The 25,434-nt window shown below is 37.0% G+C and overlaps 1 protein-coding gene across 1 annotated transcript in view; it reads left to right on the top strand.

Annotated features, from left to right (window-relative positions):
- Positions 1-25,434, top strand: part of LOC124723043 (E3 ubiquitin-protein ligase HERC2) — an 819,840-nt gene that overhangs the window by 521,295 nt on the left and 273,111 nt on the right. The window contains exons 56-60 of the mRNA XM_047248222.1: positions 4,765-4,920; positions 5,033-5,258; positions 6,523-6,753; positions 12,291-12,436; positions 22,230-22,376. Of these exons, the coding sequence (XP_047104178.1) occupies positions 4,765-4,920; positions 5,033-5,258; positions 6,523-6,753; positions 12,291-12,436; positions 22,230-22,376 (906 nt within the window). The remainder of the gene's footprint in view (positions 1-4,764; positions 4,921-5,032; positions 5,259-6,522; positions 6,754-12,290; positions 12,437-22,229; positions 22,377-25,434) is intronic.

Genomic DNA, 25,434 nt, shown 5'->3' with positions numbered 1-25,434 from the left:
ATGACGTACCTTAACAAATTACACATTAGTGTGTGCTTCTACAGTACGTTCATCAACAGAGTCATATGTAATACTGCTGTATGCATTCATTTCACTGAATGAAAGCACCCATACATGTTTAGCTTTTGACAGTACGGATGACTGGACATTCATTATTTATAAGACATCTGTAAGCACAACAGGAAAGCATCTGAAAGAGCTTGATTTCCATCTTTTCATTGTTGGTAGCCCTGGAAGTGGGATTTCTGAAAAACAAATAACATTTCAAAGCTACAGCATCGAATGGAACTTCTTTGTGAATGTCTTCTCTTTGCCACTTTGCTCATTTCTTTCCACTCAACGATCACTTTATCTACACTCTTGAAAACAGTTTGCCTATTATTTCAGCCACCTTCTCCTGCGCTTCCTTCTTGTGATATTTTGTGATTGTTTTAATTTGAGTTTCAGGCACTTATCATTACATCTCAGGTTTGCACACACAGCTGTCTGTATGTTTTTCCTATACTCTAATTCTTCCAAGCATTTGCTAAGTTCACTGATCTCTTTACTGTCAGTGTGATGCTAATTTGTAACTGTTCTATTTTTCATTATTTGGGAGACACATTTGCCACATGCTCAAGTGCACTTTTGACTGTCTTCCATGCCTGCAACTTGTCTGCTTTATTTGGAAAAACTGTATCGCATGCAGTTGAATTACCACTAACATTGGGAACATTCCTGGTATATTTACACTCAGCAGTTGCCACAAATAATTAATTGAAATCCAGAATTATTTGACATCATTCTCAATAAATAACTAAAGAAGCAAGCCAGATCCCTACTGTATCCAATGAACAGCATATATGACTGAAAAGGAAATGATGCAGTTTCCCTTTTATGGGTAAAATTACTAATAGGATAAGCAACATTTTAAAAACAAAGGGTTTCCCTGTGTTTTTCTATGTTCCACAGATGTTAGGTGGATGTTGCTTCGATTCAGAACACAAACAACCCATCATAAAGAAAAATGAGGTTTATAAGATCATCTGCAAAGACTGCCAGTCCTGCTTTATTGGACAGTCTGGGAGGCCAGTCCGTACTAGGCTCAAAGAAAACCATAAAACTGGAGAACAAAAATGCCAGTTTTATCCTTTGCCAAGTATTCCTTCAACCAAAACCACAAATTTTTAATAGATGTTGAAGTCCTACAAATAAAGCGAAAGATTTCAAAGCTCACCAAATTATAAATATTAGAAATGAAAAAAAGATGTGTGTATCCCCACATTTGCTATTGAATGAGCAGACTCAGTTCAGTTGTTCGACACTTGTAGACAATGTTACAGCCTCTGCATAGGAGAAGAAACCTGGATGCCTTCATTCGTAATCATTAGATAATGACACAAATTCCTTTGTTTATAGCTCTACTCTAGTGCTGTGCATATAGCTCTACTCCAGTGTATATTCTTCATAGTTATTGTAAATGCTGTCCTAATGACTGTTGTAGGAAACAAATGTAACTATATCAAAACTGCCTACAGAGCTAACCATTATTGTTTATGTCAAGAATTGATGGATTAAAAAGTTGACATATTTATCTTTGCTTGGTTGCCATGTTTAAGCTCAGTTGTGTACTAAAAAATGGGCTTGGACCTAAAACCTAGGTCATACAATAACAATAAAGTTTGTGGAACAAGGCTAAATAAATGTTTTGTTTAATTAATACAACATACAATGTTTCACCAAGAACCCACAGTTAAATCAATAAAAATATTTGTATGTCTTTGTATTCAGGATTACTAATTGCTGATAGCAAGTATGCACTATGGACAAGAAATGCTATTGGAGGTACTATTTTGTCAAACTTTATTTTTAATTTTGTGTTTTTGTAATACATGGTATCTATACTGTAGGAATATTTACAGTTATTCAGTTTTTCCAGTTCTCCTGTCAGTGTTCTTCCTTTCCCTGCAAAAATATTTTGAGTCCAATTAATTGTGTTATGAGACTAATTCACAAAACTTTTCAATGAATTTTAGTAATATTATCAAGCTGACCTAAATTACTCATACAAGAACTGTATTTCCACTACTTACATTCCCATAGACACGATCAATGTCATTGAATAATCTTATCTGCTGCTGATCCTATCTGATAAATGCCCTGTATATGTGAAGAACATTAGAGGTCCTGTTATGCTCTCTTGGGGCACACTCAGTTTCCACTTTCATTTCTGTTGAACATTCACCATCCAGTGTAACAGAGTACTACTGGTCAACTATTCATTGAGTTAATCACATATCAGTGTAAATAGCATCTTGGATTGTAATCAGCGATGTAGTATGGTGTTGAATGCCGCTTGGAAATTTAAGAATGTAGAATCTAACTTTTCTCATGCATGTATTGTTTTGAGGATGTTGCACATGAATAAATTAATCAGTTTTTCATGCAAGTGATGTTTCTTGAATCCATGCTGATACTTTGAGAGATATTGTTGTATTCTAGGAACATCATAATGTTTGTGCTTAGATATACTGTAGGATCCTATAACAAATAGATATAAGCAATATTGGTCTGTAATTCTGTGCATCCAATATTTTATTTTATGAAGATATTTTTGTTCTGTCAATGCAACTACAAAAATGCGTTGGTTTTTTTTTTCTTTTTTTTTTCCACCACCAGATGTGTTTTTCTTTATTTAAGTAAAGTATCATCAGTAGTGGTGATTTTCACTTAACATCGTAAAATGCCATCTGCTAACACATTGTTGTTGTTTTTCTTCTTTAGCCACTGGTAGTTGTGGTCTAATTTTTAGTTCCACATCACTATGCATTCCTTATGTTTTTCACACCACACTTTTTTGCTCACCACTGTTTACTGTTTGTTTTTATACTTCTAAGTATACTTAGAAGTATAAAAACAAAAACAGTGTGTGAAAAAAGTATACTTAAAAGTATAAAAACAAACAGTAAACAGTGATGTGCGAAAAAGTGTAGTGTGAGAAACATAAGAAATGCATAGTGCTGCATAACAACTAAAAATTAGACCACAACTACAGGTGTGTAAAGAAGAAAAACGCCAGTGATGTATTATCAGATGGAATTTCCTGATGTAAGTGAGAAATCAAGTGAAAATCACCACCACTGATGATACTTTACCTCAATAAAGGGAAACACTTCTGGTGGGGGGAGGGGGGGTGGGGGGAGGAACCCATTTTTGTAGTTGCATCAACAGAAAAAAATATCCTCAAGAATTGTAGAGCAACTATGGACAACATGGCCACACAAATGAAGAATTCAATATTTTTTAAATTGGAGTGACCTCCTCTCCTTTCCGGTCAGATGCTTTGTTCTGCAAGAGGTTTTCAATGAATGTGAGCTAGGAAAGGAGCAAGTCCCACATTGTATTCATTGCAATAATTAACTGGAATTCTGTCAGTGCATGGTGACTTGTTCACTTTGAGAAGTCCTTAATTATTTTTCAACACAAAGATACTAATATCAGTATATCTCACTTCTGAGTCTGTATGGTGGTCAAACATTAGTAAGATAATATCGTCACATAAATACATTTTTATATGCAATATTTAAGATTTCTGCTTTCGATATGCTGTCTTCAGTTCCAACACCAGACAGATTGATGAGAGATTGAATGAAAGTTTTGACTATTTTATGACTTTGTGTGTGACCAGAATTTCTTAGGATTTCCTGATAGTTCTTTTCCCAGTAACTGACTGTGAAAATTGTTATACAGTTCATGCAAGGCAATTCATAGGGATGCACCAGTTGCCATTAAGTCTCATTTGTAGTGAGGTTGTAGTGGTCTCCGTTTTTGCAACATTCTCCATTCCATTAAACCAATTATAGGTGTTGCCATATTTTATTACTTTATTTTGTATTTACTTATCTATACTGCAGCTTATAACATATTCTGGCTTAACCACTATTGTTCTGCATTTTTCAGATCTGAAATAAATGTTCTCATTTTTTTATTTATGTAAGTTGGTAGTGACACACTTATCAGTTCAGCCAAATGCAAATACTCTCCTAGATTTCTTAAAGGATTTCTTAAAGACCTTTTCACCTTTGGAGACCATTGCTGCTCCCTCATTGGTCACACTATTAAAAAGATTGCATGTATTTGTACTCAGGAGGTCTTAACTATTTCTATCATGTGTGGATTGCTGGACTTGTTGTTTGAAGCAGTTGTCTGAAAATTATCACTCATAAAAATATCTGGAAGTAACAATATTATAGGGAACTGAAGAGGTTGATTACAAAACTCCTTCTGAACATATAGTATACTGCTCAGTTGTGTGGCATATTTGTAGAATTGAAATATCTGGGGATATTTAGCATGTACAAAGAAGAGCCGATAAAGTGGTTGTAGAGAAGTTTGAGTTATTGGGGCAGAGAGAAGGGGTAGGGGTTTTCAGAGAAATACTGACGTAATTTAACCACTGGGCATTCAAACTTGTCTAATGTCCTAAGAAAAATATTCCAAGAACTGATCTACAATAAGATATTAAACTCTCATTCTATTTATGCTTCTTATAGGAATTAAACAGTAAAGGAACATAAATGGTATACTGAAAAGTACATATTGACTATGTAACTGACTTGCATGATTTTTATAAAAAGCTTTCCCTGATAATTCTGTCTGAAGTATTGATCTTTCACCTTACATTTCAACTAAAGTTTGTAAAGTAACATTATAATTATGGCATTTTCTTTAGAACTCTTTGATATTTATCTGTTAACCATTTTTTAATCAATTAAATTGTTACAGGTTTGGACCTGGGGTAAAGGTGATTATTATCGCTTAGGTCATGCTGTGGAACAGCATGTCAGGAAACCTACATTAGTGGAGGGCTTAAGAGGAAAAAAAATTGTGCATGTTGCTGTTGGAGCGTTGCATTGCTTGGCAGTGACTGATACCGGAGCTGTATGTTTTAACTATACTCAGATAATAGTGTTACTAAGCTTTTAAACACACATTTTCAACACAAAGTGAGACCCAGTAACATCACTGTATAAGGTATTTTGACTGGTTTTAGGTATATGCATGGGGAGACAATGATCATGGTCAGCAAGGTAACGGAACAACTGTAGTAAACAGGAAACCTGCATTAGTTCATGGTCTCGAAGACATTCGTATTAATCGAGTTGCTTGCGGTTCTTCACATTCTGTGGCTTGGACAACATTTGATACACAAGTTCCAGATCTCCATGAACCTGTTCTGTTTCTTTCATCAAGTGATCCGCTTGGAGCCTCCATGCTTGGTAAGTGTGTATCAATTATGGATTTTCAAATGATGAAATACTAACAACTTGGGTGGAGGTGAGAGATGAAAACCCTTGTCCCCTCTCCCTTGTCCCCTCTTCTGCATCCGTACAAAAAGCATGCATGCTGCCTCCTTCTCCCCCCCCCCCCCCCCCCCCCCCGCCCCCTTCCATTTCCCACACACAGATATTAGAGAACTCCATTGAGTCGTAGGGAATTCTAGAAAGTTTGTTAACCAGGAAGATATTAAATTGTGTGTTGATTGGCACTGTACTGATTATTACTGACACTGCATGTTGGATGTAGCAATATTCACACTTTATTGTCACTTCATGTTTTATTGTAGTCAGTAAGACCTGGGTGATTTAAGCCACTGGTATAAAAAATAAATGTTAATTCAATTCACACACATGGATGGCAGGTATCCAAATGAACAATAAGTTTAGATGAAATGAATTTATTGCTAAGTCTCCCAAGAAGATAATGTTTTCTGCCCTAAGAGCTATTGCTTACTGTATTATCTCATAAGTGATACTGTTGTCACACTCTGGGAATTTCCATTCTAAATCATCATATAAAGTTCTAGTCTAGGGACATACTATGGGAATAGATGAAGTTGTCATATTACAAATCTGAGATGAGTGATTCATCTGGGGAATTAATAATCGCTCACGATGCAGAGTCAGCGTATTTCATATTTTAGTGAGGGTTTTGTAGCATAGAATTCATTCCCTAAAGTGACAGTATTGTTTGTAGATAGCAGTAAACACCTGCTGGCAACTCAGCAAAATTCAATATGTTTCTGTGTTAGTACATAAAGTTGCTTAAAAGTCACTGTGATTGCTTTTAAGACTAGAATAACTATTAAAATTCTCCCTCCTCTTTAGAACAGTTGTGTGTTGTATGCAATAAAGAAAAATATAGATTAACACTTTCATGAATAAGTTATAAGATGGTTACAGTTTGAATGTGATCCAGCTCCTTATCAGTAACAAAATTCTCCAATCGTTATTTGACATTTCCCTGTATGTGATTGTTGACTTCCAAAACCAGTAGTTTGTTATAACATAGCCTTCTAAATGCATATTACTGTTCAGTTAATTGTTATCAGCAGTTCCATAAAAACCTTAGTGATTTTAGAAATACTGTCTTATTTCTAGGGAACTACTGACAATTTTTAAATAATGTGCTTTATTATTATTATTATTATTATTATTATTATTATTATTATTGTTGTTGTTGCTGTTGTTGTTGTTATTATAGGTCTCTTTGAAAGTACCACTGAAGATAAAACTCAGTCAACACAGTCTCCTAATGGTCAGTCAAAAACACCACAGACATCATTGTCCAACATAATATTATCACTTGGCTCCCGCTCAGCTAAACAACAAGCTCTACAGCATGTTCTTAATGCTCTCCACATTCTTCAAGCTAGAGATGCTGTTGTTGCTGCCCTGTCAAGCCACACAAACATTTTAGGATATGGCTCACCTGGTAAGAGTAAAGCATTTTATCATCTTACGTGTAATATTTTTGTCTTTTTAAAATAATAGTTATTCTGCTGAATTTTTACCACGGCTAACTCTTAGTTATTAATAACATATGAAATATAGTTTTTGGTTTACCATATTGTGTAAGGTACAATTAAAAGTGATTGTTTATTTGATAATATGTATCAGTAATTATACCTGTATGTTTTGAAGTAGCCAAGTGTTCATCAGAGGAATAGCGGCAGAGGTAAATGTGTGTTGCAAATAATTACATGTAACTATCTGCTAGCCTACTTCTTTCAGTGGTATCTGTGCTGCAAAAGGTTTTTAGTTATGGTTTCTTGGATGAAGTCCTATAGCTTATACCATATAGACGTTTGGGAATTGTGATCTGCTGACAATGACTGAGTTAGGAAAAGAATTGGGTAAAGATGGAACAGGTCTCACACACACACACACACACACACACACACACACACACACACACACACACACACTCTCTCTCTCTCTCTCTCTCTCTCTCTCTCTGACTACATTGTATTGGGCTTCAGCTTGACTCTGTTAAAGGATGTATCAAGTGGAGCAGGCAAGGGGAGTAATATGATGGGTAATAGGAAGAAGTGTTGGGGGAATGTTGGGTAATGGCTAGGAGGGAGAAGCAGCAAATGCATTGGAAGGGACTGTGGCACTAGTGAGCTCATTGTAGTGCAGGCAGTGGAAGCTACATGTGGCATGTAATGGCAAGGTGGAGCAGATTGTGAGAGGAGGATATGAGTGATGTGGAGTGGGATGGGCGAGGGGGTGGGGGGGGGGGGCGGCATCGGCTCAGGGGAGGGGCTAGGTTTAGGTCAAGGGTTTGCAGATTTCAGAGGCAAGAGGACTGTGGAATCAAAGTATATGTTGTAAGGATAATTTCCATCTATATAGTTCAGAGGACATTATATTGGTGAGGGCTCAATAACGTGAAGCAACCATTGAAGTTGACTTCTAATCTAGTCTTCCATATCACCATATCAGGGGCATGTGGTGCTATATAATGCTGGGTATGCTGAAAAAATGCTTTGGGGCAATGTACAGAATGAACTGGAAATGAGATTCTATTGCCCACGCATAGCATCATATTTATTGATACATGCACTTGACAAATTTCAATTAATGAACTAGATTTTACAATTATCTACATAACTGCACTAATATTAATTTTTATTTGTATGTAAATTCCATTCTTCTTTCTTGTCTGGTGAACTCAGTGACTACATCATCATAGAAGGTATGCCTACTTCTTAGATTGTGAAGAACCTCCGCTTCTTTGGATAGAAGTACCAAACCAGAAAGATGCTGTTGACTCTGTGTACACCTTGGTACAATTTAATTCTTCTTACTTCAGAAAAAGATCTTTCTACAGATGCAGTTGTGATTGGAACAGTAAAAACAAGTAATCCTAGTTTATACATTTCAGACAGAGCTGTATCTTATTGTCTGCTCTTCAGTGATATCACAAGGTCATATAGGTGATCATTACTAAAGTTTCCATATGCATATAACGCAGATAGTTTGTCTCAATTTTTCAAATGCAGATGTAGTGAAATATGTTCTCTACATTTGATACGTCTTTGGGTCCAACAAAGTTGATGCAATAATTCAAACCTTTCCTCAGTTTGCACAACTATATTGTCAACAATATCATAGGAGAGGGACTTTCTTGAAATGGAGGGATGTACATTACAACGCTGCTGTTTAGCGGGAGGTTCATCTTCAGCATCAGCATTTTGTGCCTGAGTGTCACTCCACACCAAATCAGCCTGGTTTCTAAGGTTCAGTATTTCCCTTTTCGTACCTTGAATCTTTTGTGAACAATGCAGAATATCTAGGTGTTTAGACTGAAGAATATTGAAGAGTACATCTGTGAAACAAAAAATTCTGCTGAATGTCAGTAGAAAGAGTTGTTTCAGGGCAAGCCAGAAATTTAAAAAATACACGAGCTGCAATTATCATTTCGTTGTCCTAATTTGAGCTTTCATCCAGTACGTGTTCAAAGAATTCAACAAATAAGGTTCGCTGATCTTTCACAGTATGTACCAAACAGGATGAAAAATTCCATCATGTTGGGGCATGTCTTGACATTCTTTTCACTGCAAATTCATTTAGTGCATACATTCTTTTTGAGGATTTGTGGGAAAATGACCCAAACCTGTTAACGTCTGAAAAAATATTTTGCATTCTTTTTTGCAAGAAACTGACTGAGACAGAACTAGATTTAAGCTGTAGCTAAAACAATGAACAAATATGGCCTTTGGATATACAGAGTCTGCCAGAAAAATGTATACTATCTTTGTCAGGCTCTATCGAGGTATTGATATTGCCATTCGATTTGAGTTAAGAGTGTGTTGTAGTATGGTCTTTGGCTCAACAGATGTTAGTACTTTCATCTCAATATTGAGAAAACAAGATGGCAGGAACATGCTTGACATTTGAGCAATGAAAATGTGTTGTGAAGTGGTTTTTCAAGTTTGATAATGCTGTTGAAGTGCAACGTCAGTGGGGGTGGGAATTTGAAACAGAACTACCAACCTGCATAGCAATTAAATGCATCATTGACAAGTTTGAATTGCATGGAACAATTTGTGTTGTTGACAAAGGAAGATCAAGAAGACAGTGTACAGCTACAAGTCCTGCTTTGTCGGCTGTCGAGTTGGAAACGTTTCTTAATTCTCCACAGAAGTCTGCTACGCAATGGGCACACAAAGTAGGGTTTAGCATTACAAGTGTATAAAGAATTTTGAAAGCTGCAAAGTGGAAAGTTTACATTCAATGATTACCGCACGCGATTCATGATGACAATACTGGTCGCCGAATGCAAGTTTGTGAATGGTATCAGCAAATGGTAACTGATGATGAGCAATTTGTGATGAAGGTAGTGTGGAGTGACAAGGCACAATCTAAATTTAATGGAACCACGAGTCAGCATAACAGTGTGTACTGGGCACCGGAAAATCCACATGTTTACATGTGATTGAGATTTCTTGTGTTTCTGTATGGCATTGTGCAAATTGTTCAGGTTATTATATCCATTGTTCTACCATACAGTTTGTTCTTTTTCAAACAATAAACATGGCCAGCAAAAAAGTTTGTTAAGCATCGAACTCCCTGCAATCCAGTCTGTCTTGCTATATTGAGACATTTGGAAATGTCAAACGTATTCTTGGCTTTTCTCTGTACGAGCTGCCTTCAGATTAGGCAGTTCTGGGCAAGGTCTACCAGATTGCACAATTTCCTGTTTTGCCTTAGACGAAATGCTCTTCACAACAATTGCTCTATTATACACTCCACCTCCACTGTACTGTAATTATAGAGAATAAAGAAAAACAGAATTAATAAATGAATTTTTTTATAATTCCTGAGACATTTTTACAGTCTTCTGTATCAGTGACATATGTATGAGATTGAAGCAAAAAAATTAAACTTTTGCTGATGCTAAGATTCGAACCCTGGCCTCGAATTTACAAAGCAGACACACTATCCATTACACCACCCTGCACTCAAAAAAACTGGTGTATGGAAGGGGATTACAAATTTAAAAAGCTCTGTGTAAATATTAATTTGTTGTATCAGTCTAGTACATTTCAGACTGTACTTGTTCATTATATCGTAATCAACAAACCAACACAATAAAACTTAAAATAAATAAATGAATACCATACTTACATTATACTGATATTATGTTCTGAACTACAAATGTCTTCATGCAACAATTCTAATTCAAACGTCTCTTTCACTCCATAGAAATAAATATTGTTTTCTGAACTTGGAATGTCTACAAAAAATAACTTGACTTTCACTTGAAAAAAATTTGTCACGATGCGTTAGCTAGCTAACTAGTCAGCAGAAGGCTCAGAGCTTGCCTGTGGCACATGGGCGTACCACACGTGAGCTAACTGACAGGGCAGCAGAAGCCTCACAGCTTCCCCAAGTCACTCAAAATCGCGCCTGTGCGCATGCACACACACATGCCCTCCACTATGCGTATCACACAGCAGCAGCTCTTAGCTCAGCGGTAAGGGTTGCAGCTTTTCCATTGCTGAAACACAAGTTGCAGAAGAAACATTTATGTTTCCAGAACATAGAGGACTGATAACAGAAAAATTTGACCTATTTTCACTACAGAAAAGCCATATGGGTAAGCGGCACTTACCTAGCATTCCTGCAGTGCACGCCTCTGTACCATATACATCTCTCCCTGTCTGTCAGAGCAAAATCCCCAATGCCACAGTCCTGTCCTGTTGGCCTGCTGCCTCTCCCTTTCAGCTGGCAGCCACACGTTCTTCTAAATTTCCCTCGCAATTCCAGCTTTCTTTCTCCCCTCAACTATTCTAACCAATACAACCCCTCATCCTAGCCAAACTGCACTTCCAGTGTAAATGTAGTCAGTCTGGTCACTGTAGCTGTGCAGCGAGAGAGAGAGAGAGAGAGAGAGAGAGAGAGAGTTTTCTGTGGACTTGTTTGAAAGCTTAACAGTGTTTTCAGTCTCGTTTATGTAGTTATCAACCATTCAGTGCCTCAACTATGCAGTGATTTGTTACCTTTACTTGTTCCACTATTTGTATTCAACAAAGGTATTTCCATTACCATATTTAGTCCATAATGTGTCAAAAAATCTTTCATTGTCCATCAATATATAGTCACACTCCTGGAAAATTTGTTTTATCTGGCTCTGAACTTCACTGATTATGAGTTAGATGCTAGGGTCGACAATATAATAATTTAAAAAATAGGTTTAGTGTGACTTGTAGTTGAGGTACAAATAACAAATTATGCTCCAGTAATACTGATGTGAACATTCCATCAAAAGTGAGACACAAGACAAAGTAGAGCAACATTTCGTGGTGATCACCAGTAATTGCTAATAAATCCCAATAACTATCACTTAGTATAATATACATAAGTGCACCTTTACAGTTTCCCTCAGTTGAAATCTCAGTTGCCTCAATTTAAATAGATGAATTAAATTCTTTTACTCAGATCTTCTCTGTACTATCACCTCCCATCAGGAAGTATATTTTTTCCTTGCTTTACGTTGTCATTAGATAATGCAATAGCCTCCCTATACCCATTTCTATCTTCTGTTTTTTCTTCAGATTGCACAGTGCCCAATGTAGTTAGCACCATATAGAAAGCTTTTGTGTGATCTGTAGTGGCTGTCCATATGTTTTTTTATTTCTTTGTATAAAAAACTCACGTATCTTAATGTTAAGTATTATGAAATCTGTACAGGATATATACTTCATAGGTACTACTGTAATTCTACACATTTCCTTCAGTAGGTGACCATTTCAAAACCCAGCATTAATGCTATACAGTTTTTATGATTGGTTGGTAAATCTCTTCAATTAAAACTTCATGTGTTTTTGAATACTTACCATTGTCCCACTAGTTAATTTACATTACTAATTTTTTTCTTGAATTGTTGTTCAGACACCTTATAAATAATGCAAGTGCTTGTTGCATCTGCTTACATGTATTAATTAGCTTTTATGTGTATAGGCAACGTTGGTGATGTGCAGACCCCAGAGACACCAGCAGAAGGAATTGTGAGCCAGGTTTCACCAAATATTCATTTTGATGATGGTGTGGAGATAGCTCAAGGTGGAGGAGAAGCGCCAGCATCTGTCACTGAAGCAGTTGGCTTTGTAAGTATTGTTTCTGTATAATCCTCTCACTCTGTTCCAAAACCACTTTCTTACTTCATGAGCAAAAAGTACGGTATTCTTATTCTGCAGGCTCATTTCTCAATACTGTGTAGGTTTTCCAGTCTACATTATCAATGATTTTTCCCAGGCATCACTGGATAAAAATTAAGATACAGTGGAACCCCACTTTTACACTTTTCAAGGGACTTCAAAAAATGGTGTAAAATGTGGCAAAATGTAAAATGTGGGAAATAATGTTTTAAGCTGTAAAAGTTACATATAGGATACCCCCCTTGCATTATCGCACTTTATGTATGTGCACATAATAGCATAATAGGCATCAAAGTACTCTTGCAAGGGCTTGTTTATTATCTAATAAAAACTGCTGATATAATGGGTAATTTGGAAACAGAGATGTTTGACTCAATTTCATATGTCATTATTCATGTTTTTGGGTTGCCTGCAGCTGCCATTCATTATTTAAATAATGAGACATTGCACCAGTTACATATTTTTTCATGCTTAGAACAGTGTGTTTTGAGAATTTTTTCTTGATATCAAGTGCAAATATTTAGATAAGTATTTTGTGTGGTGTTTGCATATATATAGCTCTGCATCTCTTGAACTGTAGTCATCTTTTTGAGGTTATCCGGTAATCAGTTATGTAGAAAATCACACACACCCAAACTATCACTCACATTGTTTTTTGTGTAACATCACAAAAAATACGTATGTAAATATTGCACTTAACAATGATAATAAATCTTTGAAACACATTTTGATCAGCATGAGAATATACGTAATTTGCGCTGTGTTTAAACCATAAACATTTGAGCAATGCAAACTGAATGAAGGTGTCAACTAGCGCTACAAGCAGCCAAAAGACGAAACACACTAACTATGGTTCGACAGAGGTGTGACGACAATTACAACAATCACAAAACTGTGCACGCGCTTTAGAGACAATTTGGAAATCGTAGAACTTGGTCATGATATCTTTATTCACATGAACCTAGTTATCCTATCAGCCACCATGCAGAGTAGAGTTTGGCAGCGGCAGGAGATATGGCATGAATTGTTCCAACTTGTACACGTTTACCGGTTTAAATCTGCTAAGTAGCGCACCCTGGTGTCAAGAAATTTAATCACATAATGATTGTAAACACTACTTGAAGGCTGACATCGTGCCAGCATCATTTTATGTGAGATTTTTTCCCCCATGAATATTTTTTCATAAAGTGAAAATCACGGAAAAATTATAAATATGTTGCAAAATCAGGTGTGAATAAATATTGTGGACATACAAAATTTGATGGTAGCTTTAAAAAATATCATAACAGGCGCGAAAACGTTAATTCCGGGAAAGTAAAAGCGAGGTTATACTGTGATTCTTCTCCTAGGACATATGTGATACATCTCTGATGCATTTGGTTACACACACAGTTACTTGTGATATAACAGGTGAGGAATCTGACCGTGACTCATTATTTTGTTTCAGTGCACTCTTTTATGGTATATCCTGTCGTTCATGTCTCTCGTGACTTGAGAAGTTTTTCTATCTCATGTATCTGTCTGTTTTAATTTCTTTTTCTTTCTTTTTTTTCATATCTCCAAATATTTGACTGCTTCATACTAAAAGCACAAAAATCAGTCTTTACAAATGTTTCTCCTACTATCCATGTTTTACTGTTGTTGAATTTTCCCACATATAATAGTTGAATTTGGTAGGACTGAAAATTGTTTATTCAGTAGTCGTTTAACAAGTTCTCTACCTCTGAACATGATTTATTGCCTCTGAGGAATCATCAGACGGTCTAGCCACTATTTTATAAGTAAAACTGATATAAGTTATTCATAAAAATGAGAGGAATGACACTTTGAGATGTGCCTGTTGCGTTCAGTAGAATTTACAAAGTGAGCTTTCTTGCGCATATGTGGTGTTCTTACAACTTAGGGTATGTCAGACAGCAATGAAACATACATAATGCACAATTAAGAGACACTACTGAATGACATGTTGTTTCACAGTATTTGTAGCATTTATTTTCCTGTGTGATACATCTTACAAAAGGTTCACAAACTCCTCAGTAACACAGAGAAATTGCCTTGCATCTGCACATAACATTCCCACCACTATTTCATGCTTAATATTTCCCATTACAATAGAAATTTGTAGCATTACTGAATGATCTACAATTCTGTACTGACATTTAGTGACAAAATTTTGTTTTATTGACAAGTGAATTGTTTACGTTCATACTGTCAATTTAGGTAACATCAGTAGTAAATTTTGAACTATTTAGACCTGTGCTTTAATTTACTAACTGACATGGCATAATAAAGCAGTGTCCAGTTGTAAACGAAACTATTTACATATAGTGTGTTAACAGAGAGCTTCAATGTGTACAGGCATAGAAGGGGTGCTTGACCACAATGGACCAGGACCTGGGCGTCTGAAGGGAGTTTGAAATTATACATGAGGCTGGCAGGTAAAAATTCCATATATTGTAAGAGTTCAGGGTACATAGGAATCGCCCAGGCCAGACTTTGCGGCCATCTCCCAGTCTAGGTGATTGTAGTGGTTAAAGGAATAGGAAGAAAGAGGAAACAGATCGTGTTTGAGTTTGCTGGTGGCTGGTTGAGAAGACGCAGTGTCATAGACAGACAGCCTACACCATCCATCCTGCTATAGAACTGGGACACAAGAGAGGGTCGGCTGTGCGGAATAGCCGTGTGGTCTGAGGTTTGAGTCCTCCCTCGGCCATTGGTGTGTGTGCCGTCCTTAGCATAAGTTAGTTTAAGTTAGATTTAATAGTGTCCAATCTTAGGGACTAATGACCTCAGCAGTTCGGTTCCATAAGACCTTACCACAAATTTCCAAGAGAGGGTCCTGACTTCGCTCTGCATTCCAAGAAACAGACAACAATCAACCTATCATACTTTCCCCACACCTCCTATTGGCTCGCCATGGTGGTGAGTGTATCTGGTTTTGTCAACAGGTTATTGGAAACAGAAACATCTGCTGATGCCACTGTTGACTGGACACACAGGTTCTGAGGGAACTGATGCCGCACGTGTAGTTAAAAAACATGATGAAAAAATTAGAATAAAACTTTGTGTTGAAATCCTAAAATATTTGCAGACTGGCTAGCTGTCCTGTATTCCTGTATAATCTTTCCCCCTTCCACAAGGCCTTCAGAGTGGGGAGGGTGGGGGAGGGGGGGTGAGATGACCATCAAAGTGGCTGTAGAAACTATTGTGGGATATGTTTTTTTTCTTCAGTGTTGACGTGAGGCGGCTTATTGCATAGTGTTACAAGTGTTTAGTTGATCAAAGTTACCATAATGTCTTACAGAATTACAGTATCGTTGGTATCTGGCCTTGACAGTGGCCATGTAGTGCTGGTGGAGATGAATCTAGAGTGAGGTGGCAAAGGATGCCATGGAGCTCTAGGACAGTGGGGGCTTCAGACGGATGGTAGAGCCATTCAAAATGTCATGCCAGCTTGTGTGGCAGTCATTGTTACTGGTCTAGATCACTCATAAAATAAGCATTAGGGAATGCTGTGGTGGCCTTTGTTGTACAGAGGGCTACAATTCCTGTCAAAAGAGGGGGACACTAGAGGGCTGAACCCTTGGTTAATACTTTAATTTCTATGATTGAACACAACTGTCAACACAGCATTATTCATCTTACAAAGTGCAACCTTCTAAATGTAGTTGTATAAATGAAATAGGTAGTTACTAACTGATGGAAAGACAGTGTGTTGTCCAAGTATATGGCAGTGGAGGAGAGTACCTGCTGGCTCTAATCCATAGTTAAAGATTTATAAAGTTACAAGTATTTAGTTGATCGGAGTTGCCATAATGGCTTAAAGAATTTTTTACAGAATTACAGTATTGTTGGTATCTGGCCTTGACAGTGGCCATGGAGTGCTGGTGGAGATGAATCTGGATTTTGTACAATTTGACACAGCCTGCATACAAAACTCTAAAGGACAATATTAAAACTTGAAAAAAAAAGTAATACTCTAAACTAAGAAAAAAATGTAATGCTTTAAATTAACATACAGTGTAATACAAAATTAAGAATATGGGCCATTTGTGACAGCAGAGTTGCGGAATTAGTACTGCAGGAGCTCAAGAGAGGAGGGAAGCACAATGTTTCAAATATGTGGATTTCCAGCATACTGGAACAGGTTTCAAATATGTTTTGGTGGAAAAGGTGTGATAGGAATCCGGTCCATCCTGGAGGTATGATCAGGAAATGTCTTTTGCCAGCAGAGGAAAGAGACACGGTACAGCACCAATGTTATGGCGATAGAGTAAATATATAGGGTCGGAAAAAACTAAACTGGATAGTATCAGACATCATTTGCCCACTGATATTAAATCACAGTGCAGATTGCCAGTTTATTCATTTGTTGGTTGATTTGGGATGAGGGGACCAAACGGCAAGGTCATCAGTCCCATCGGATTAGGGAAGGATGGGGAAGGAAGTTGGCCATGCCCTTTTCAAAGGAACCATCCTGGCATTTGCCTGAAACAATTTAGGGAAGTCATGGAAAACCTTAATCAGGATGGCCTGTCATGGGTTTGAACCATTGCTCTCCTGAACGCAAGTCCAGTGTGCTAACCACTGTGCCTCCTCACTCAATCAGATTGCTACTAAGGACGATTGTAGTCTCACTCTCTCAATAGCATGAATAAACCATACCACTGAATGTAGCTTAGCTCCTTAACCAGTTTGGACTCACAGTATGAGGAAGAAAAAGTCAGAAAGCCAAATCCCAAATTCTTAATTAAGGAATGAATAAACTCAAGATTGTTGAATAGATTTCGGATGGTGACACTTACCATAGCATTATAATAATACTGAAACTAAAGCACTACAAACATCATAACCTGTGGAGCAGTTGAAGTTCCACTAGAGAAAGTGGACATTATTCTATATAGTTAACTATTTTGAGGAATAAAAGAAATTTAATTGTATTGGCTGCATTTCAATGAGTTGACCACACTGTGTAGTCCAGTGGCTTAGCTGTGCACTGCCTGGAGGTAAGTCACAAATTCAAATTTCATTAATCTTTACTTGTATCCAACCCTTAACAGAATTATCGCATTCATTCAAAATCAAACAATGGAAAATTTAGGATAGAATGTAACCATGTGATGAAGCAGAGATACTGAGTCGCAGAAGGCACAATAAAAAGACTGTTAACGATTAGCTTTCAACCAAGTAGACGTTTGTCAAAAGGTCTAGTTAGCTGAAAGCTAATTGTGTGACAGACTTTTTGTTGTGCTTTTCTGCGACTCAGCATCTCTGCTATGTGGTGAGTAGCAACTATCCTTTTCATCATGTTGTTGTAATCTTGTTCTTTACTAATCATTATAGGGTAGGCCATATTGATAGTGATCGCAAATGGAGGGAGACCAAATGTTTTTCAGTGCAGTTAGTGTCACAAGTAATGGCCTGCTTGCTCATAAGGCCCCATATAAGCTCTACAATATTTGTGTACATAACCACATTTGGTGATGGGAAAGGTACCTTGAATAGCTTTAAACAAATGTTGAAAATAAAGTCTACTGTTTAAGTAATTAAAGAAAAATGGCATGACATTGACATAGGACCATGCAGCAAAGTAAATCAGAATTTACACATGTAATGGATGTCTTTAAACCCACATGTAATGTATGTCTTTAAACCACAAAAACCAGAGGACAAAGAAAGAATGGAGCACCAGTAACAAAATAAATGAAACGAGCATTATCTATTAACCCATGCAAATATAAATTTGCCATCTCGGCCATCTCTTAGCTTATAAGTGAACTTCAGTTACAATCTTCACAAGTGGATACCTACATATTTTGTATATTACCAATGTTTGATAATTGTCCATAGAGCTCTTGATAATTGTCCATAGAGCTCTTGGTGTTTAAAAGCTGTCTTTATTTCACTAGCTTGTAGAATGCAGATTAACAGGTATTAGAATCAGAATAATATCGTCTAACAAAACAAGCATCACTTATTCACTAATAACCTATCACAAACTATTCCATTTTCCTGTCTTACAACTGAAACCAAGTTTAAATTCCACATTTACATTTTGGGTGTGGGAGAGTACCACCCAGCTATTAAAACCTATTCGTGACTTGCTTCTTGTGGACACTTCCTCAGTATTACAGTAAATAAGAGTCAAGTTAATACAGAAGTATTTAACCATACAAGTACAAAAGCTATACTCTAGATTTGCACAAATAAAATTCCCAACATTCACATCTGTTCTCATTATTGCTGTGTGAGTCATTGTTAATATGGAGCCTCTACAATGGCAGCTGTGATCTTTATACAAATAATGACAAACATTCTCCTAAACTGCATTGCAGTGAAGTGTGAAGTGAGAGGCACAAGACAGGTGTCCACACAGCTGGCATGGCTGTGCCACTGTTATTTAAAAACTTGTCAGCTGTAACCGTGTGTTGTTAGTGTGGGGCTCATGATGCTGTGGCTGCTCTACACATATAACAAGTTGGAGGGGGGGGGGGGGGGGCCAGGGATGTTAGCTGTTATCATGTTATGACAGCTGTGTGCAGGGCGATACAGATACGATCTCTGTGCAATTTAATGTTTTTCTAGCTTAGCATTCACAGATGATGGGACTGCGAAATGACTCAGAGCTTGGTTTTCAATACAAGTGTGCTTATTTCTGTACCATAAACTGAATACTGAGATGTGGGGAAAAACAGAAAATAACAATTACAGAGAAGGCAAAGTGGAAAAACTTTAATCCTTACATCCCGAAATCTGGTAGGTCACACAGTGTCCTAGTATTCTGGACAACTGAAAGTGCCAGCCGAAGTTTTACAGCTGTATGCATTTGAGGCCTGTAGTTCTACTTCAACCAGTAATCTGATGGACATTACCAGGATTGCAGAATCTAGTAGTATGTGGCTTATCTCTCAGTGCATCTCTCTTTGCTTAGATTATTGTGTGAAACCTCAGATTAGAAATATAATATCCAAATTTTAAACAGAGATTAAGAGTTATGTTTCTCTTTCACATGTTTAGTGTAACACTCATCAGAATAGTTAGAGCCTCTGTGAATGGTTACTTGTGTGGAACCTCCTTGAACATATAGCAACATTTTGAAAGAACCAGCCCCTATTATTTTTTTATTATGAATAATATTATGATAAAACACTTTTGCTTGCATTATAATCCTTTCATCTCTTAGATAATAAACATGATAACTCCATAAATTGTGTGCTCTTATTGGGTTGAAGCACTTTGACTCATCAGGGAAGTAACAAGGCTTGCTCATGTGGTTTTCTTTTTTCTACAGGTATTTTAAAACCCGCTTTTTCATATTCAATCGTATTAGCTCATAACAAAACATTATTACATGAGTATAATAAGGAAAAGGACAGAGAGTTTACTACATGTGAAAGCCAAGAGTTATGAAAGATAGTTATGAAAGATGGAAACAATAAACCAACTTTTTTTACAGAATTAATAAAAAGTTAGCAAAAATAAAATTTTACACACAGACTGTAAAATTTCAGTTGATAATTTTAGTTCTATGGATATTCCCATAAATTAACTGTCAAGCCCAAATTTTATCCTTCCCAGATTCTAGCAAACAAAAATATTGCACTGGATGATGCGAACTTTTGATTGTAAGACATATCACTATTCAAGTACTTTTTCTTGGTATGTGACCATGTAATCATTCTGTAATATGAACCTATGTTATGGTCACTGTTGCAAATGGCTGTCACACTGATCGTTATCACTACATGTTGATATGGTTAAATATCCATAAATGGGTTATTGAAGCTGACAGTTACTGTGGAAGCTTAAACTCTCATATCACAACTATTGTTATACAAATTGCGGAGTGGTGGTACTCCTTAGCAAATTTATATCATAACTGTTGCTATACAGATACAAACTGTGGAATGATGGTGCTTCTTAGCAAATTTCATAGACTATTTTTTTCAGCCCAGGCGACTGGCACTTCCTGCTCATCCTGCCATTACAACAGACCCTCCCCCACCCCCCTCCCATCTGGTGTTATGAATTGACTTTGTAGGAACCTGGAAGTAAAAATCCAAGCCAAACTATAACAAACATTCTTGTCATGAAGTGATTAAAGTGGTACATTTCTCTTTGCACTTCTCTGAACACCTCCTCTGAAACATAATAATCCAAACACACATTCTGAACTAAATTTAGTTTTCCTTTTGTCTTGATTTATGTAAATCCCCTTATATTTACAACTTAATTTGTTATTTGAATCTAAAATGACTTGTTACACATCTTAGAATTTATCGTGCAAATAATCTGTAGAACATGAAACTAACTAACTTTAGTAAATGTCCCAGGACTTATACAAAATTATAGTTTCATCCTTTATATTATTATTACTGACAGGTTAACAAAAAACTATCAGTAGTTGTGTTTCATGCATTGTCAGTGTAAACAGGCATGTTGTTTAATTGTGTCATCATCACACATGAAGTAGATGTGCATAAAAAAGGAGTACAGTTTGTGGAAGGGTGATAGTATGTTCGTTAATAATGTTAATGTTATAGGATCAACGTTGAGGGGAAAGAAAACTAAAAGGCAGTATTTCCCCACTGTTTCTATCTATTAAAATTTATAGTTGGTAAAACAAGTTAAAGCTATAAAATGCTGCCTACAAGGGCAAGGATGAAAATTTTGTAGTCACACAATGAAGAACATGTTTTTATTAGAGGTTGAGTACACTTACTTTTATGTAGTACTCTTTTAGATTAATGAATTTAGTCTAGTTCTTCTTTTCTTTTTCCCAGCGAGTAGATTTTGAGCTTGAAATGTCATTCAGTAATGTCTAGAAAGTAATCATCTTCAGCTGCCATAACTTTTCAAAACATTTTCCAGCTACAGATTTCATTAAGTGTGGGGGTAGATGGAAGTGAGAAACACTGGCCTCAAACAGTCCAGCAGATGAAATAAAATGTGATACAGGGCCACTAGCTTCCAGTCACTATTGTTATTGCAATTTTGTTCCTAGCATGAAGTTCTGAGGCCATATTTTAGCCATAGTAACAAATTAACAAATCATCACACAGAAACTAAGTGGACTCTCTTGTAAATGCAGCAAAATTTGTTTAGAGATTTGTTTTCTAATTTGATTTTGATCAGAATTGAACAAATACTCCACCCAATATATGCAAACCTTTACTATAGATTAGTCATTCATGTAAAACATACCAAACTCTTTCTTCTAATAGGCACATGATGTCAGCTATTTCATTTAATTGTCAGCTATTTCATTTAATTATTGAGCTTCTAATTTTATACTTTCTCAAAATTTTCATCCCTGGTTGCAGTTTTGAGGCATTCTTTGTAGAAATCATGTCCAAGAGAACTATATCCACATTCGAACACACTAGCCCATTTCTTAAGTATTGGAAATAAAGATGCAGCTTTTTTATAAACAGTTGTTAACTTTGGATGAATTTCTGTTTACACTGTCCACATCAAATAGTTTATAAGTGACACATCATTATAGTTGGTCCATTTGAATGAAACACAACTACTTAAAAAATCTTTGTAAACAAAAGTATCCCGCAGATCAGGATGGCATGCACCATCTTGCAATATGTAATAACATAACAAAATATAATTGCACTGATGTTGATGCTATGTCTTTACTAGGCTGACAAATATTCTTCTCACCATTGTATTTGCCACAGTTGATAACTTCTTTACTTATTTATTTATTTGTTTATTTTACTTTCTTTTGCAGAGTTCTCACACAACACCAGAAAGTGAGCAAAGTCCTGTTGCTGCCTTTCCATCACTTTCAGCATCTGTCAGTGTTTCATCAAGAGCCTCAAAGATGTCTGCAAGTGCCATGAGTGTAATTGCTGTCACTATGACGTCAAATGCCCAGGTAAATAAAATTATTTATTTTCAGTGTGTTGCCATTTTGTGTCTAAGTAAATCAAACATTCCTATTTCAATCAAAATATTTTGTATAACTGTTGTAATGACACAACAGACTGAAAATACCAATGCCAGCAGAATGACATGATCTGGCTCAAACTCTGAAAGTGTGACCACTGTAGTACTAACTGTAAGCATGCATACATAGTATATCAATGTATGAAACTACATGTGTTATGAAGAAAATCCTATAATATTTGGCTAAGTCTTGAATAAAAAATAACATTATATATGTCAGTTATTTTCAACAACCAAGTCTCCAGTGTGTTTCTCCAGATACATTAACAGTTCAGTATACTGTGTGTGTGTGTGTGTGTGTGTGTGTGTGTGTGTGAGAGAGAGAGAGAGAGAGAGAGAGAGAGAGAGAGAGAGAGAGAGAGACGCTTCATTGGAATGCTGCGAGGGTGTGCTGTGAAAATTAATGCCTCTAAATTTTCTATGTGAAAACTTTTAACACATTTTGTTGTATTTAAAAATCTTTAACATTCCACATCTTTATTCTTCATGTCTACAAATTTATTTCTCAACATAATCACCCTGTTTTCCAGAATGAGATTTTCACTCTGCAGCGGTGTGTGCGCTGATATGAAACTTCCTGGCAGATTAAAACTGTGTGCCTGACCGAGACTCGAACTCGGGACCTTTGCCTTTCGCGGGCAAGTGCTCTACCAACTGAGCTACCGAAGCACGACTCACGCCCGGTACTCACAGCTTTACCTCTGCCAGTATCTCGTCTCCTACCTAATCACCCTGGTGATGAACACTTTTCTCCCAGTGAGAGACTAGCTTGTTGGTACCATTACTGTGGAATTTGCTTTGATGTTGGAGCAAAAACCTATCCTCTGCTTGAACCACTTCATCACTATCATACTGAAGTAAACAGATGAAAATTAGATGGGGCTAAGTTGGGACTGTATGGAAGATGATTGATGACAGTGAACCTGAGGCATCAGATTGTTGCAGATGTCACAACACTTGTGTGGTCTGGCATTGTCATGCTGAATAGGAGGGTGCTCCATGTGTGGCTGAACTCTTTGAATTTGAAACTCAATTACAGCATGCTGTTCCTTGTCACAACAGCATTACACATCACCATGTTACCTGCTGCAATTCAGAGCCCTCTTGCAGCAGAGGGTTTGTGGTTTGTGTCAGTGAATTGAGAAAGTCAACAGAATGATATGTGTGACATTTAATACCTCAACCAATATTGAGACCAGAATAAAAAAAATTTTGGAGGCATTATTTTTGGGCACGCACTCATAGATTAATTTTTGTCAGTGAAAGGTTTGATTGTTTACTTCAGCTCTTGACAAACTTATTCAACAGCCTGATTCCTTAACAAACACACAAGTAAATCTTTAAATCTTCCATTGATACCAGCGTCTCCAACTATATTTGAGAGATTAAATAGTAGGAAAATTTTTAGTGTCCTCCAAATTATGTAACTTTATTGTTCTAGTAACCAGATAAACCCATTCAACCATATGATCCCAAAAGACAATTACCACTACTACACTGAAAGGAAAATATACAATGCAAAATATAGCAAGTCTGGCAGAAAATACCTCAAATAAGAATATTGCATAATTATAATTAAGTCTGATGTTTATGGAATTTTTAAATGAAAGAGAAATAACAAATTTCACAAATAAATATTTTCCATAATGCAGAGGGATTAAAATTCGTTAGCTGCTAATGATGATAAAAAAAGTTAGGGAAGTTACAGTTTAACATCATTTCAGTGTCAAGGTCTTTTGAGATAGTAACCACTGGAAAAGGAAAGTTCTTTTGTGTATTTATCAGAAAGAAAATCGATACATGTCACTACACAGAGGCGGACTCTAATTAATTTCAAGAAAAACTCGGAAGCCTGGGACTTATAAAAAACTCACGTACAAATGTTTGGATGGGATTGATGTACAGGAAATGAATGCTTCAGTAAAGAGGAAAAGTTATCATACAAGGCATCAATAATGGAAAATATTCTCAACATGATGAGTGAAAAGAGAAAATACGAGGGCAGTTCAATAAGTAATGCAACACATTTTTTTTCTCGGCCAATTTTGGTTGAAAAAACCGGAAATTTCTTGTGGAATATTTTCAAACATTCCCGCTTCGTCTCGTATAGTTTCATTGACTTCCGACAGGTGGCAGCGCTGTACGGAGCTGTTAAAATGGCGTCTGTAACGGATGTGCGTTGCAAACAGCGGGCAGTGGTCGAGTTTCTTTTGGCGGAAAACCAGGGCATCTCAGATATTCATAGGCGCTTGCAGAATGTCTACGGTGATCTGGCAGTGGACAAAAGCACGGTGAGTCGTTGGGCAAAGCGTGTGTCATCATCGCTGCAAGGTCAAGCAAGACTGTCTGATCTCCCGCGTGCGGGGCGGCCGTGCACAGCTGTGACTCCTGCAATGGCGGAGCGTGCGAACACACTCGTTCGAGATGATCGACGGATCACCATCAAACAACTCAGTGCTCAACTTGACATCTCTGTTGGTAGTGCTGTCACAATTGTTCACCAGTTGGGATATTCAAAGGTTTGTTCCCGCTGGGTCCTTCGTTGTCTAACCGAACACCATAAAGAGCAAAGGAGAACCATCTGTGCGGAATTGCTTGCTCGTCATGTGGCTGAGGGTGACAATTTCTTGTCAAAGAATGTTACAGGCGATGAAACATGGGTTCATCGCTTCGAACCTGAAACAAAACGGCAATCAATGGAGTGGTGCCACACCCACTCCCCTACCAAGAAAAAGTTTAAAGCCATACCCTCAGCCGGTAAAGTCATGGTTACAGTCTTCTGGGACGCTGAAGGGGTTATTTTGTTCGATGTCCTTCCCCATGGTCAAACGATCAACTCTGAAGTGTATTGTGCTACTCTTCAGAAATTGAAGAAACGACTTCAGCTTGTTCGTAGGCACAAAAATCAGAACGAACTTGTCCTTCTTCATGACAACGCAAGACCTCACACAAGTCTTCGCACCCGAGAGGAGCTCACAAAACTTCAG

The sequence above is a fragment of the Schistocerca piceifrons genome, chromosome X, assembly GCF_021461385.2.
Source record: "Schistocerca piceifrons isolate TAMUIC-IGC-003096 chromosome X, iqSchPice1.1, whole genome shotgun sequence".
Lineage (NCBI taxonomy): Eukaryota > Metazoa > Arthropoda > Insecta > Orthoptera > Acrididae > Schistocerca > Schistocerca piceifrons.
This window is presented reverse-complemented; position numbering and strand designations above follow the sequence as displayed.